Source organism: Heterodontus francisci, chromosome 48 (genome assembly GCF_036365525.1).
Source record: "Heterodontus francisci isolate sHetFra1 chromosome 48, sHetFra1.hap1, whole genome shotgun sequence".
NCBI classification, from domain to species: Eukaryota; Metazoa; Chordata; class Chondrichthyes; order Heterodontiformes; family Heterodontidae; genus Heterodontus; species Heterodontus francisci.
The window spans coordinates 6,153,368-6,169,525 of NC_090418.1; the positions used below are offsets into that span (position 1 = coordinate 6,153,368).

At 48.3% G+C, this 16,158-nt stretch overlaps 1 protein-coding gene across 1 annotated transcript; it reads left to right on the plus strand.

Annotated features, from left to right (window-relative positions):
- Positions 1–375: 375 nt before the first annotated feature.
- LOC137357589 (CCR4-NOT transcription complex subunit 3-like) lies at positions 376–15,232 on the plus strand. Its single transcript, XM_068024033.1, has 6 exons — positions 376–807; positions 1,999–2,140; positions 5,534–5,619; positions 7,738–8,355; positions 10,483–10,749; positions 13,198–15,232. Exons 1-6 carry the CDS (start codon positions 750–752, stop codon positions 13,254–13,256), a joined length of 1,230 nt encoding a protein of 409 aa, XP_067880134.1. The 5' UTR covers positions 376–749; the 3' UTR covers positions 13,257–15,232.
- The last annotated feature ends 926 nt before the right edge of the window (positions 15,233–16,158 follow it).

Below are 16,158 nucleotides of genomic sequence, written 5' to 3' on the forward strand. Positions count from 1 at the left end.
GCCGAATGGCCTATTTCTGAGCTGTAAATTCTGCGCATAATGCTATTTCCTGGAACTGAGCCCCTCTGCCTCTCCCACAAGTCACGACCAGCTAACTGACCCCCAGTTTCACTTGAGCTGGCGGAGGGCAATTTCAAGTGTGGCTTTCGAGAGGGAATCGGATAATTATCTGCAGAGAAATAAAATTGGCATGGGCTGGGGGAAGGGCAAGGGAGCAGGACGAGCCGAGTTGCTCTTGCAGGGAGCTGGCATGAACGAGATGGGCTGAAGCCCCTCCTCCTGTGCTGTGACCACATTCCGATTCTACTCTGTATTCTGAAAACCCCCCCAAATTTCCACTCTGACAAACAGCTTTTAAACTGAAAGTGCCTGAAGAGAGGTGTTTCTTTGTTTGAAAATGCTTCGAGGTGTTTATCATGAACTCGTGGAAATGCCAGGACATTCCCAGAAGGGTGAATGTCCTAAACGAACATGTTGGTTTGCACAGGGCTGTCGAGGAGAGAGGGACTGAATCTTAGGTGCAGGCTGGAAATCCCCTGCACTGAGTCTATCCAGCATTCAAGAGCAGGGTGATGCAATTGAACAGAAAGTGCTCGGGTCCACCTCCTTTTTCAGCACATGACCCTATGCAGTAAAGCTCCCACTGTGTTCCTGTCTCTCGCTCTCTCCGGGTGTGTTGAGATTTTCTGGCGCCTGAGCTTTGTTGATCTGAATTCCGACTCAACACTTGTTTCCATATTCACTGAGTGATGGAGCCTTTCTGCTGGAGGCTGTTCCTCTGTATCTCCCTCGCCTCCTGGGTCCCTGGTAAGTTCCTCTTCTAGCAGTACGGTTTGTTCTTTCTTCAGAGCCCTGGTGTCAGCAAGCGTGGGAGGAGAGAGATGAGCTGACCTGGGATATGAGTGGAGGAGACTAGGGGTACTTGGGGAAGGGTTGGTGGCAGGGGGAGAGAGAGAGAGAGCGAGAGAGAGACAGTCCCTGGATTAGAACCCTGAAGGATCAGATAAATTGGGCTGGACCCCCAGCATCAAGAGAGCAAAAAGTTGTGAGATTCGTCCAGTGTGAGTGTTCAAAGAAAATTAACTTCAACTCGACTTCTTCAGAAAAATAATTGTTTAAAAAAAAATTCCGAGATTTTCCATAGCATTTTAACTCCCAGTCCTCTCCTCTCCCTGCCTCACCCTAACCCCCCTCCTCCGCTTCCTCCGCCCCCCCAAGCAATCTCCCCCCATCTCCTCCGCTGTTCCCCTACCCCCTCCGCACAATCAACCCCTCTCTCTATCCCCTCCCCTTCTCCCCAACACCTCCTCACCTCTCCCCTTTCACTCACTCCCCCTCCCCCTCCTCTCATCTCTTCCTCTCCCCTCCTCCTTTACCACCAAACTCCCTCCCCCCACCCCCACAACTCCCCACCTCTCCCCTCCCCTGCCCCCCTCCCCCCGCTCCCTTCCCAGATTGCACAGAGGAAAAGCAAATGAACCATTAAAAATAAAATGAGAATGCTGCGACACAAGGTGTTGTCTGGTGAGGATGTGGGCAGAGGTGTGATGCCTGAGGCAGTCGAATTGCCTGTCCAGCCACTTGATGGGCTGCAGGCTCTCTAGTAGCGTTCCTGCAATATGACTTAATCCTCTTTGATTGGGGAGGGAAGGGGAAGGGGATATATTATCAAAAAGGGCACTTTCTACAGTATAAACACCGTTTGTCACTTTCAATTGAAGGCAGATTTCCCCCAGCAAGAGTGGCAATGTTTTGCATCAGATTGTCAGTTATCCTCCCAATTCAAAATTGTTTGTTTCAAATGATCTGCTCAAATAATTAACTTGAAAATCCCCCTCAGCTTCCAACTATCAAGTGAGAAGCAACTCACCAAAAGTTAACAATTCGAAAATATCCTGGGACAAACCACACATTATGAAACACTGGTTGTCCATGACTTTGACTCTCTAGCAAACACATCAATGATAGAGACCTGTTTGTATGTGCTTTATTCCACAGTGTTTAGTCAGCGACATTCAGGAAACACTGCGATGAATTGCTGCAAACTGATGCTGTTGGAACCACTACCGGGGAATCAGTTCCACCATCTGAAAAGTTATACCCACTTACCCAGTCACGGATTGTGCCCAGAGTATCTCGAGTAAGTAGTGGGCTTTGCACTAATATAATAATCATCATGGGGTGCAGTACTGGTGGGTATAGGTCTGTCATTGTATAACACTGGGGTACAGTACTGGTGGGGACAGGTCTGTCACTGTGTGACACTGGGGTACAGTACTGGTGGGGACAGGTCTGTCACTGTGTGACACTGGGGTACTGTACTGATGGGGACAGGTCTGTCACTGTGTCACACTGGGGTACAGTACTGGTGGGGACAGGTCTGTCGCTGTATAACACTGGGGTACAGTACTGGTGGGGACAGGTCTGTCACTGTAGAACACTGGGGTACAGTACTGGTGGAGACAGGTCTGTCATTGTATAACACTGGGGTACAGTACTGGTGGGGACAGGTCTGTCACTGTGTGACACTGGGGTACAGTACTGATTGGGACAGGTCTGTCCTTGTGTGACACTGGGGTACAGTACTGGTGGGTACAGGTCTGTCACTGTGTGACACCGGGGTACAGTACTGGTGGAGACAGGTCTGTCACTGTGTGACACTGGGGTACTGTACTGATGGGGACAGGTCTGTCACTGTGTCACACTGGGGTACAGTACTGGTGGGGACAGGTCTGTCGCTGTATAACACTGGGGTACAGTACTGGTGGGGACAGGTCTGTCACTGTAGAACACTGGGGTACAGTACTGGTGGAGACAGGTCTGTCATTGTATAACACTGGGGTACAGTACTGTTGGGGACAGGTCTGTCACTGTGTGACACTGGGGTACAGTACTGATTGGGACAGGTCTGTCATTGTGTGACACTGGGGTACAGTACTGGTGGGTACAGGTCTGTCACTGTGTGACACCGGGGTACAGTACTGGTGGAGACAGGTCTGTCACTGTGTGACACTGGGGTACTGTACTGATGGGGACAGGTCTGTCACTGTGTCACACTGGGGTACAGTACTGGTGGGGACAGGTCTGTGACTGTATAACACTGGGGTACAGTACTGGTGGGGACAGGTCTGTCACTGTGTGACACTGGGGTACTGTACTGATTGGGACAGGTCTGTCACTGTATAACACTGGGGTACAGTACTGTTGGGGACAGGTCTGTCACTGTATAACACTGGGGTACAGTACTGATTGGGACAGGTCTGTCACTGTGTGACACCGGGGTACTGTACTGGTGGGGACAGGTCTGTCACTGTGTGACACTGGGGTACAGTACTGGTGGAGACAGGTCTGTCATTGTATAACACTGGGGTACAGTACTGATGGGGACAGGTCTGTCACTGTGTCACACTGGGGTACAGTACTGGTGGGGACAGGTCTGTGACTGTATAACACTGGGGTACAGTACTGGTGGGGACAGGTCTGTCACTGTGTGACACTGGGGTACTGTACTGATTGGGACAGGTCTGTCACTGTATAACACTGGGGTACAGTACTGTTGGGGACAGGTCTGTCACTGTATAACACTGGGGTACAGTACTGATTGGGACAGGTCTGTCACTGTGTGACACCGGGGCACTGTACTGGTGGGGACAGGTCTGTCACTGTGTGACACTGGGGTACAGTACTGGTGGGGACAGGTCTGTCACTGTATAACACCGGGGTACAGTACTGGTGGGGACAGGTCTGTCACTGTGTGACACTGGGGTACAGTACAGGTGGGTACAGGTCTGTCACTGTGTGACACTGGGGTACTGTACTGATTGGGACAGGTCTGTCACTGTGTGACACTGGGGTACAGTACTGGTGGGGACAGGTCTGTCACTGTATAACACTGGGGTACAGTACTGGTGGGGACAGGTCTGTCACTGTGTGACACTGGGGTACTGTACTGATTGGGACAGGTCTGTCACTGTGTGACACTGGGGTACAGTACTGGTGGGGACAGGTCTGTGACTGTATAACACTGGGGTACAGTACTGGTGGGGACAGGTCTGTCACTGTGTGACACTGGGGTACTGTACTGATTGGGACAGGTCTGTCACTGTATAACACTGGGGTACAGTACTGTTGGGGACAGGTCTGTCACTGTATAACACTGGGGTACAGTACTGATTGGGACAGGTCTGTCACTGTGTGACACCGGGGTACTGTACTGGTGGGGACAGGTCTGTCACTGTGTGACACTGGGGTACAGTACTGGTGGAGACAGGTCTGTCATTGTATAACACTGGGGTACAGTACTGATGGGGACAGGTCTGTCACTGTGTCACACTGGGGTACAGTACTGGTGGGGACAGGTCTGTGACTGTATAACACTGGGGTACAGTACTGGTGGGGACAGGTCTGTCACTGTGTGGCACTGGGGTACTGTACTGATTGGGACAGGTCTGTCACTGTATAACACTGGGGTACAGTACTGTTGGGGACAGGTCTGTCACTGTATAACACTGGGGTACAGTACTGATTGGGACAGGTCTGTCACTGTGTGACACCGGGGCACTGTACTGGTGGGGACAGGTCTGTCACTGTGTGACACTGGGGTACAGTACTGGTGGGGACAGGTCTGTCACTGTATAACACTGGGGTACAGTACAGGTGGGTACAGGTCTGTCACTGTGTGACACTGGGGTACTGTACTGATTGGGACAGGTCTGTCACTGTGTGACACTGGGGTACAGTACTGGTGGGGACAGGTCTGTCACTGTATAACACTGGGGTACAGTACTGGTGGGGACAGGTCTGTCACTGTGTGACACTGGGGTACTGTACTGATTGGGACAGGTCTGTCACTGTGTGACACTGGGGTACAGTACTGGTGGGTACAGGTCTGTCACTGTGTGACACCGGGGTACAGTACTGGTGGGGACAGGTCTGTCACTGTATAACACTGGGGTACAGTACTGGTGGAGACAGGTCTGTCACTGTATAACACTGGGGTACAGTACTGGTGGAGACAGGTCTGTCACTGTGTGACACTGGGGTACTGTACTGATGGGGACAGGTCTGTCATTGTGTGACACTGGGGTACAGTACTGGTGGGGACAGGTCTGTCACTGTATAACACTGGGGTACAGTACTGGTGGGGACAGGTCTGTCACTGTATAACACTGGGGTACAGTACTGGTGGAGACAGGTCTGTCACTGTATAACACTGGGGTACAGTACTGGTGGAGACAGGTCTGTCACTGTGTGACAATGGGGTACAGTACTGGTGGAGACAGGTCTGTCACTGTATAACACTGGGGTACAGTACTGGTGGAGACAGGTCTGTCACTGTGTGACACTGGGGTACAGTGCAGATGGTGCCACCCTCATACTGAATTCCCTTGACCAGAGGAAGCAGTTTCTCTCTATCTCACCCTATGAATCATTTTAACACCTCAGTCAGGTCTCACCCCTTCATTATCCAAGTTAATTGACATTTGGTATCAGAGTTCAAACTGACGCATTTCCTTCTGATTTAATGTTGCAGATTTACCTCGTACAGGGGTATCAGCTTCTGTATACTGCTGAGTAAGGCCAAGGAAATGAAAGCGTTCATTGATTCCAGATCGGACGGTAAGAATGTTCTTCCCACTCTGAACCATTGATACTTTTATTCTCATGCTCAGTGTTATCTCCTTGACTGATGTCAGTTGAGGGATGAATATTGGCTTGTTTATAAAAATAAAATCATTATTACTTGAATTTTAGAGATGGGAAATAAAGACTGTTTGACTGGGGGGGGGGGGGGGGGTGGAGCTACCCAATGATTGATGTGCCAGGCAACCAATGGCGGGAGGTTTGGGGAGGGGTCATGTGATGAAACCTCCAGGAATGGGGTCCAACCAGAGTTGACAATCCGACTGGCAGTGGCGTGGAAACCCACTTCCGACAAGTCAGGTTCAAATGTCCCACTGCATGTGATAAGAAAAGTATCCGGTTCGCAGATAGAAACGTATAAAACTCTTGGGGCATTTGACAAGGTAGATGCTGAGAGGCTGTTTCCCCCTGGCTGGCGGGTCCAGAACACAGTGGGGGGGGGTGGGGGTGGTGGTCACAGTCTCACGATAAGGGGTGGGCCATTTAGGACTGAGATGAGGGGAAATTTCTTCAGTCAGAGGGTTGTGAATCTTGGGAATTCTCCTACCCCGCAGAGCTGTGGATGCTCAGCTATCGAGTCAGGCTCTTCGGCCCATTGTGTCTGTGCCGGCCATCAAGCACCTAACTATTCTCATCCCATTTCGATGCTTATATTCAAGACTCAGATCGATAGATTTGTGGACATGAAGGCATTAAAAGGTTCTCAAGGTTTTTGGGCTGAAGGATGCCTTTTCAAATGAATTAATGATGACTGTCGTTCCAAACAATATTATAATACTGTATGATACTCATTCTATGAGGGTTGTGCATGTAGAGAGTGATTTGATAATGGCTTTTAAGATGTTAATTACTTGGAATGGCAGCTTGAAGACTATTTCACTGATGTAGATAGACAGACAAGACAAACCACAGATCAAAGATAAGTGTGTCTGCATTAATGTTCTGTTGCACGGCAACTGAACGGATCTTAATGTGGTCAATGCTCATCTGTTAGTGGCATCCACAGCCAATCAGTTCACAGATCACATCCTGTATAAACAGTAGTTTGCCAGATCTGCAGTCTTACCTTGTTTAGGTGTTTAACAACGGGCTCAAAGCAAGTCATTATTTGAATTTAAAACAAAACTTCTCATTAACCAATGAGTTTCCCTCACGCCAACTCTATGACGGGGTACATGCTTGGACTAGGCATTCCTGGGAATGTGTCACAAACCCAGCCCGGTTTCTCAAGCTCAAGGAATTGAGGTGGAAGATCAGCCATGGTCTTATTGAGCGGTGTAGCAGGTACAAGGGGCTGAATGGCCTACTCCTGCTCCTATTGTGTTCACCACCTTATTGGCCCAGCTAGGCTTGCCAACTCTGATTGGACGCATTCCTGGAGGTTTCATCACATGACCTCTCGCTATTGGTCCATCCTCCAGGAGCACTGTCTCACCACGGCCAATTGGAAAGACAGCAGACTCTTTGTTCTCCAATCAGGCTCATCTAGACTGTCAGTGAAATAGCCGTTTACTCTTCCATCTACAATACTTTTTATTATGAATGAATTAAAATATTCAAAGAAGATTGAACAAATTGTGTTTCAACGCTCTGATGATTTTTTTTTCTCCTCGTGTCTGTGCCCCAGAGATCAACCTTCAGTTCCTGGAGGCTCCAGGGCAGTCCTTGGAGGGTTGGAAACCCTTAACCCTGTCAGCACCTCCGAATGGGGGTGTGGGAAGGGAGGGGGGGGTGGGGAGGTGAGGTTTGGGGGAGAGGAGGCAGTGGGACCAGATTAGGGAGCAAGGACAGTGAACCTTTTCAGACTCCTGTAATGCATTCCCTTTGGTTAACACGGAGGAAAGATTATTCATTGCGTGAAGCAGCTTTGTGAAGTTGCAACGCGATAATTTCAGTCATTCACTACCACGCACGCTGAGAGAATAGCGAGCGTCTGAATTTGTGCCTAGGCCATCCAACAGCTTACAGGGAAATGAAATGTTTGGTTTGCTCGATTCACTGTATTCTCCATGTTTGAAAGGGCTCAAATTTGACCTATCATGCTCATTGAAGATTTAATGTGAAAATGTATACTTCATTTTTTTCCCCCCTCAGGTCCTTCAAAGGACTTCCAAACTGGGCCAAAAGAACCAACAGAGGGAAAGAAAGGAATGCTCCCTCCAACACCTTCTCCACAGGCTCCAACCATTCCACCATGGCAGACAGGACCTCCAACATCCAGCAACTCCTCAACAGCTCAACCAGGGCTAGAGGGGCAAGAGAGAAACGCAACTCTTCAGACAATGCCCCCTTCTCCTCCACAGGTTCCAACCATTCCACCAGGGCAGACAGGACCTCCAACATCCAGCAACTCCTCAACAGCTCAACCAGGACTGGAGGGGCAAGAGAGAAACTCAACTCTTCAGACAATGCCCCCTTCTCCTCCACAGGTTCCAACCAGTCCACCAGGGCAGACAGGACCTCCAACATCCAGCAACTCCTCAACAGCTCAATCAGGGTTGGAGGGGCAAGAGAGAAACTCAACTCTTCAGTCAACAGCTAGGCCTGCCAGCCCAGCCCAGCTTCAACATGAAGATGTCACAACAAAAGATTCAACTGGAGACACATACCGGACAAGTCTTCATCCAAGGAATATTGTGGCCGCAACAGAAACATCCCCTCCAAATGAGACAACAGAAGAAAACAGAAGTGCAGGACTGGCCAGCAGCCCCAGTAAATATAATATTCCCTTGTGTACGTTATAGAGAATAGCAGCCCCTGTGTACATTATAGAGAATAGCAGCCCCTGTGTATATTATGGAGAATAGCAGCCCCTGTGCATATTATGGAGAATAGCAGCCCCTGTGTACATTATAGAGAATAGCAGCCCCTGTGTATATTATAGAGAATAGCAGCCCCTGTGTACATTATAGAGAATAGCAGCCCCTGTGTATATTATGGAGAATAGCAGCCCCTGTGCATATTATGGAGAATAGCAGCCCCTGTGTATATTATAGAGAATAGCAGCCCTTGTGTATATTATGGAGAATAGCAGCCCCAGTATATATTATGGAGAATAGCAGCCCCTGTGTATATTATGGAGAATAGCAGCCCCTGTGTACATTATAGAGAATAGCAGCCCCTGTGTACATTATAGAGAATAGCAGTCCCTGTGTATATTATGGATAATAGCAGCCCCTGTGTATATTATGGAGAATAGCAGCCCCTGTGTATATTATGGAGAATAGCAGCCCCTGTGTACATTATAGAGAATAGCAGCCCTTGTGTATATTATGGAGAATAGCAGCCCCTGTGTACATTATAGAGAATAGCAGCCCCTGTGTACATTATAGAGAATAGCAGTCCCTGTGTATATTATGGAGAATAGCAGCCCCTGTGTATATTATGGAGAAAAGCAGCCCCAGTGTATATTATAGAGAATAGCAGCCCCTGTGTATATTATCGAGAATAGCAGCCCCTGTGTATATTATCGAGAATAGCAGCCCCTGTGTATATTATAGAGAATAGCAGCCCCTGTGTACATTATAGAGAAAAGCAGCCCCTGTGTATGTTATGGAGAATAGCAGCTCCTGTGTATATTATAGAGAATAGCAGCCCCTGTGTATATTATAGAGAATAGCAGCCCCTGTGTACATTATAGAGAAAAGCAGCCCCTGTGTATATTATGGAGAATAGCAGCCCCTGTGTACATTATAGAGAAAAGCAGCCCCTGTGTATATTATGGAGAATAGCAGTCCCTCAGCCCCTGTGTATATTATGGAGAATAGCAGCCCCTGTGTATATTATAGAGAATAGCAGTCCCTCAGCCCCTGTGTATATTATGGAGAATAGCAGTCCCTCAGCCCCTGTGTATATTATGGAGAATAGCAGCCCCTGTGTATATTATGGAGAATAGCAGCCCCTGTGTATATTATAGAGAATAGCAGCCCCTGTGTATATTATAGAGAATAGCAGCCCCTGTGTATATTATAGAGAATAGCAGTCCCTCAGCCCCTGTGTATATTATGGAGAATAGCAGTCCCTCAGCCCCTGTGTATATTATAGAGAATAGCAGTCCCTCAGCCCCTGTGTATATTATAGAGAATAGCAGCCCCTGTGTATATTATGGAGAATAGCAGCCCCTGTGTATATTATGGAGAATAACAGTCCCTCAGCCCCTGTGTATATTATGGAGAATAGCAGCCCCTCAGCCCCTGTGTATATTATGGAGAATAGCAGCCCCTGTGTATATTATAGAGAATAGCAGCCCCTCAGCCCCTGTGTATATTATGGAGAATAGCAGCCCCTCAGCCCCTGTGTATATTATGGAGAATAGCAGTCCCTCAGCCCCTGTGTATATTATGGAGAATCGCAGCCCCTGTGTATATTATGGAGAATAGCAGCCCCTGTGTATATTATATGCGGACCATCATGGCTGTGCGGGGTCTATGAAAGAGCTCTCCAAATCGTCCCACTCCCCTGCTCTTTTGCCAAAGCCCTGCAAACTTTTCCTTTCCAAGTATTTATCCAATTCCCTTTTGGAAGTTACTCCTGAATTCACTTCCACTGCCCTTTCAGGTAGATCACAACAGCTCACTGCATATCCAAAAATATCCTCAAACTCCAGCCCCGCCCCTGACTCTTTTGCCAATTATCTTTGGTCACTGACCCTTCTGCCAATGGGAACAAATTCTCCGCTAATAACTTGATCGTGGTACTTTAGATGCATTTCTCTGTGTTTCCCTCCCACTTGCAAAGCAAACTCCACACAAGTTCCCAGCCGGACTCAGCCCATTCATTTCAAAATTTACCTCTGACAATGTTTGGTTTTAAAGTTAATCTGCGTTGGTGTTTTAACAGGCTCTGCAATGTCAAGTTGCGGAGATCTGAGAATGAGCGATGGAGGCGAGCCTGGTCCCGGAGACGCTCCATGTTCCAGAGTTTCGGATAAGCATCATGGATACTCGGGAGAAAGGGGCTTGGACTCAGGAAGTCACAGGTTGCATTACAGCCTGTTGTCAGCTGTTGTACTCTTCACTACTTTCTCCGTCCTCATGTGGGTCATGTTGAAACCAAGACCGTTTGGGCTAACAACCCGAGAAAGACGGTGTTCCGTAGAACCTCAAGGTAAGGGCTTGAGTTGGGGGGCTCATGTTCTCATTAGCAGAGGTGAGCGAATAAATGAAGTTGGGGGATATTTAACTCGGGGATAGTGAGATCTCTTGGTCATGGCTTCCTTGCAAATGGACACCAGGTAAGGCTGTTGAAGGGGTCTGGTGGACTAGTGGTTATGTTACTGGTCTAGTGATCCAGAGGCCTGCATTAATAAATCAGCAATATCAGTTCGAATCCCCCCATAACTACAGTTAATTAAAAAAATAAATCTGAAATTGAAAGCTAGTATCAGTGCCATGAAACTATCATTGATTGCTGTGAAAACCCCATCTGGTTCACCAATGTCCTTTTAGGGAAGGAAATCTGCCATCCTTACCCGGTCTGGCCTACATGTGGCTCCAGACCCACAGCGATGTGGTTGACTCGTAACTGCCCTCTGAAATGGGCCTAGTGAGCCACTCAGTTGTAGTCAAGAAGGTGCCTCACTGCCGCCTTCTCAAAGGGCAATTAGGGACGGGCAACAATTGCGAGTGAGGCCCACGTCCCATAAATGAATATTCCAAATCATCGATTTTTTTTTAAACTCTTGGGCAAGAGTTTGAATCCAGCCTGCCAGTGGTGGGCTCAAAGCCTCCAGCTGAACCACAAGCAGTGGGGAGTCCTTTTTTTGCGAAATGACCTTGGGCCCGCCACAAACCATTTCCCAGTGGACCTTGATGCACAGTAAATAATGGGATAGAATTCCACAGGCATGATGGGCTGAATGGCCGCTTTCTGTGTGCTGTGTCATTCCATGATTGAATTATCGCTCCATCTCACAGGTTGACTGTGCATTCCCCCACTCCCTTCAGCCCGTCATTGGCGGCCGTGCCTTCAGCCGCCTTGACCCTAAGCTCTGGAATTCCCTCCCTAAAACTCTCCGCCCCTCTTCCTCCTTAAAACGTAGCTCTCCAAATATCTCCTCATGCGGCCTGGTGCCTGATTAAGCCCCTGTGTCGCGCCTCGGGACATTTTCTGCTACGTGAACACAAGTTGTTGTTGTCGGAGGCCTAACTCTGATTGAGTGGGGAGGTGGGGCTCTGAGGGGTTTAGGTTGAGGTGAAGGTCGAGGCGCTCAGTCAATGGGGCCTACTCCGCCGATCACTCAGGCCTGTGCAGCAGAGAAGGGAAGAGAGTTTTAGTGACTCATTTTACAGTTAAGTTCACATACGTAAATCTTTGCAGGCAGCAGAGCAAGTTGATATGGTTGTTCAAAAGCCTAAATAGAGGAATAGAATACAAAAGCGAGGACGTTATACTAAACTTTTTACAAAGCACTGGTTAGACATCAGCTGGAGGATTGTGTCTAATTCTGGGCCTCACACTTTAGAAAGGATGTCCAGGCCTCGGAGAGGGTGCGGAGGAGATTTACTGGAGTGGTCCTGGGAATGAGAAACTTCACTTAAATGGAGAGACTGGAGAAACTGTGCTTGTTCTCCTTAAAGCAGAGAAGGTTAAGAGGAGATTTAATAGAGTTGTTCAAAATTACGACGATTTTGATGGAGAAACTGTTTCCAGTGGTAGGAGGGTCGGTAACCAGAGGGGACACAGAGCTGAGGAGTTTTTTTTTAACGCAGCGAGTTGTTGTGATCTGGAACGCGCTGCCTGAAAGGGCGGTGGAAGCAGATTCGATGGGAACTTTCAAAAGGGGGAATCGGAGAAATACTTGAAGGGGTAAAAAAATTGCAGGGCTGTGGGGGGAAAGAGGAGCGGGGGTGGGGGGGGGGGGGGTGGGGACTGATTAGACAGCTCTTTCAAAGCGCCGCCACAGGCACGATGGGCCGAATGGCCTCCTTCTGTGCTGTCCCATTCTACAAATTGGGCGTGAGAATGTGTCACAATCGCCAGCATTTTGGTATAATTGTGAGACTCTCATTGGCGAATCCAAGGACTGGGCAGCATGAATTCTCATCCAATTGGGAATTGTCAGTTACGGCACATCTCGGCTTGAGCAGTTTTTGACTTGGAACCAAGAATTTTCCGATCTGGGCTAATGTATTGACAACCAGTCTTCCAGTCCAATGAAAATCCCATAAAAAAACAGGCCGGATGCATTTTCAAAATGGCAGATGGGAGCAGAGAGGCAGACCAACGTATGAAGGTGAAAGATCAGAGCAACTACAATAGAAGCTAAAATAGGTCTAAAAGGAATGGAATTAAAGCTGGGATAAATAACGAGAGAGAGAAAATAGGAGAAGACAAGGGGAGGGAAAGAGCAAGCACATGAAGTTTTACATAAATCTTTGCAACAGTTAATGGCTCCTGTTCTAAAGCCTATTTTTATTGCTGTCATGTTTCGCGTTTGTCACAGTCTGAGGGAAACTGTTCTGCCTGAGCGAGACGGAATGTTTTTCAGAGTCTGCCAACGGTCCAAGCGTTAAACTGCCGACCTCTAATGTCAAGCCTTTGTGTTTCCTTTAGCTCGTGTGACTCTTGTCCACTATTGTAGGATCAGCAACACTTACAACGAAACTGTTTGAGGGGCTGTACAGTGGAAAGGTTAAACTATCTGGAGTTGAGGGCCCCTATGAGCGAACAAGTCTTTATTGACCTCCACTGTCACGTACTGGACAAAGTGGAGATCGGCGCGGAGAACAGGGACTTTGAATGGGCTGAGCGAATGCAGAAGACTTTTGAATAAAGTGTTCCATGAAAGTCTTTGCCGAGGTCAAAGCAGTGAGCTGGTATCACTGGCACAGTCGTTCAAGGTGACCTCTTCAGATCTTTCCATCTTCGCTTTTACCCCATCCCCTATTGCTTCCGGACAAATGCTTAAAAAAAAAAAATGCATCTACTAGATACAGATCCAGGTAACCAGGCTTCAGGACAATATCTAGAGGCTGAGAGTGTACAGTCTGCTGTAACACCTTTCTCCGCCATGTTTTGAACTTAATATTGACCCTTCTGGGCATCTTTATGGGCAGTCTTTGTGACCCTCGTCCCCCCCTCCCCCCAGCCAATGTGGCACTTCCTGCCCCCAAAATGCCACTCTCCGAGGTGGTGGAGACCACAGTGGGGTAGGATATGGATGACTGGAAGGAAGGAATACCATCAAAAGCAACTGAGGAAGCAGAGGGCACACTCACTCCTGGTTGCATGGAGCTATCGTCCTCATCGAGCGCCTGAATGGAATCCCACGGTTGAATAGCTCCAGGAACTGACACCTTTTTCATGTCGTTGCTGTATAGTTTGTCGATGCTTGCACCTTAACTCATACTGGATTAACTGAGAAAATGCCAAAATGAACTGAATTCTTGTAGATGTCGGAGCAAGGAGAGGGACTTCTCACTGCTAATTGACTCTTACTTAATTGAACGAGTTGAATCCCGAGATTCCAAATGCTGCCTGTTCTGTTTCTGCCTTCCTACCGTCCCCAGGCTGCAGATGCAGGGCATTGAAAGCTCAGTCTATGGGCTCTGATTAATGGAAGGCAGTTTAGACTGGGAGCTTAACCTGCCAATGCTCACCTGTCATGTTTCCAAGTCCTCGTGTACAGGCTTGTTACTTGTATTGGACTTAAGAGAATATTGCTGAAGGGTTAAAACAGCATGTGCACACAGTCCTAGACACAGAGACACACACACACAGACACACACAGACCGAGGCACTGACACATGCACTGTCCTACACACCGAGACACAGGCACAGAACGAGACACAGAGACAAACACAGACCGAGACACAGATCGAGATAGAGACACATGCACTGTCCTAGACACAGAGACACACACACAGACTGAGACACAGCGACACGCACAGACTGAGACACAGCAACACGCACCGAGACATAAACATGCACTGTCCTAGACACGGAGACGCACGCATAGACCGAGACACAGATACAGGCACAGACTGAGACACAGACATAGACACAAGCACTGTCCTAGACACAGAACCACATGCACAGACTGAGATACTGAGACACGCACAGACTGAAACACAGACACATGCACTGTCCTAGACACAGAGACACACACAGACCTACACAAAGAGAGAGACCTACACACAGACACACACACACGCACATGGACAGAAGAATGCTTACACACAGACACCATCACACAGTCCCAGCCACGAGGATTCTGTATCTCTTCACTTGGGATCCTGCTGTTCCCAATTGGTTCAAGTGTTCCTTTGTGTAATGGCCTGTGACTGTTACTATGGAAACCATTCCGTGTGTTCAGAAGGATCACAATAATAACAACCAGCTGCCTTTCCTTCCTCTGGATGTGCATTCCGAGACCCTGTTTCATTCTCTCTGAAAGGTAGCTTCATCCTGAAAGGCAGTCTTACTCTGATATCACTTTAATCAAGTATTTAAATCCCACTGTATTTATTTTTGATAAATTTATTTAAAATTCTCTTTAAAAAATCACAGCACTGTCTGAATGTGCCAGCTCTGTGAGTGTATTTTAAAGCTGTGATGTGTGTTAAAACATTGTTCATTAAACAGTCAGAACGAGCCTCATCTTTCCTTTTCTCAACTGGTCCGGTATTAACGTGGGGGTTGCAGGGGCGTGAGGGGTAAGGGAGGTGGGAGGTGAGCAGGGGAGGGGGAGAGGATGGGGGGGGGGGGAAGGTAGGAAGAATGGGGTGGAGGGTGGGAGAAGTATGGAGGCTGGGATGGAGGGAACACGGAAGGTGTGGGGAGGCTGTGTGAGGGCGTAGGGAGGGAGGGAGTGAGAGAGGGTGGGGGAGGGAGGGAGCAGGGGAGGGTGGGAAGAATGGGAAGTGAATGGGGGGAATCACCGAATCGTTACAGTGCAGAAGGAGGCCATTCGGCCCATCGTTGTCCGCACTGGCTCTCCGATAGAGCAATTCCCTCAGTTCCATTCCCCTGCTTTCTCCCCGTAACCCTGCACGTTCTTCCTTTTCATATAACTGTCTAATTCCCTTTTGAATGCTTCAATTGAACCTGCCTCCACCATGTTCTCAGGCAGCGCATTCCAGACCTTAACCACTCGCTGTGTGGAAAAGTTTATTCTCATGTCACTGTTGCTTCTCTTACCAAATAGTTTAAGTCTGTGCTCTCTCGTTCTCGATCCTTTCACAAGTGGGAACAGTTTCTCTCTATCTACTCTGTCCAGACCCCTCATGATTTTGAAGGGAGGGAAAGCATAGGATTTCTGCAGGGAATTTCTGGAAAAAAACACCACTCACTCGCAAACGTAAATATTGTTGCTGAATCACAATCAGAAAGGACACTCACATTGCCCATTGAGAGAGAGAGAGAGAGAGAGTAAAAGACAGACATAGGGAGCAACAGAAACAGAGATAGATAGAAAGGAGAAAGAGAAACAGAGACGGAGAGACAGCGAGAAACAGAGACGGAGAGACAGCGAGAAACAGAGACGGGGAGACAGCGAGAAACTGAGACGGGGAG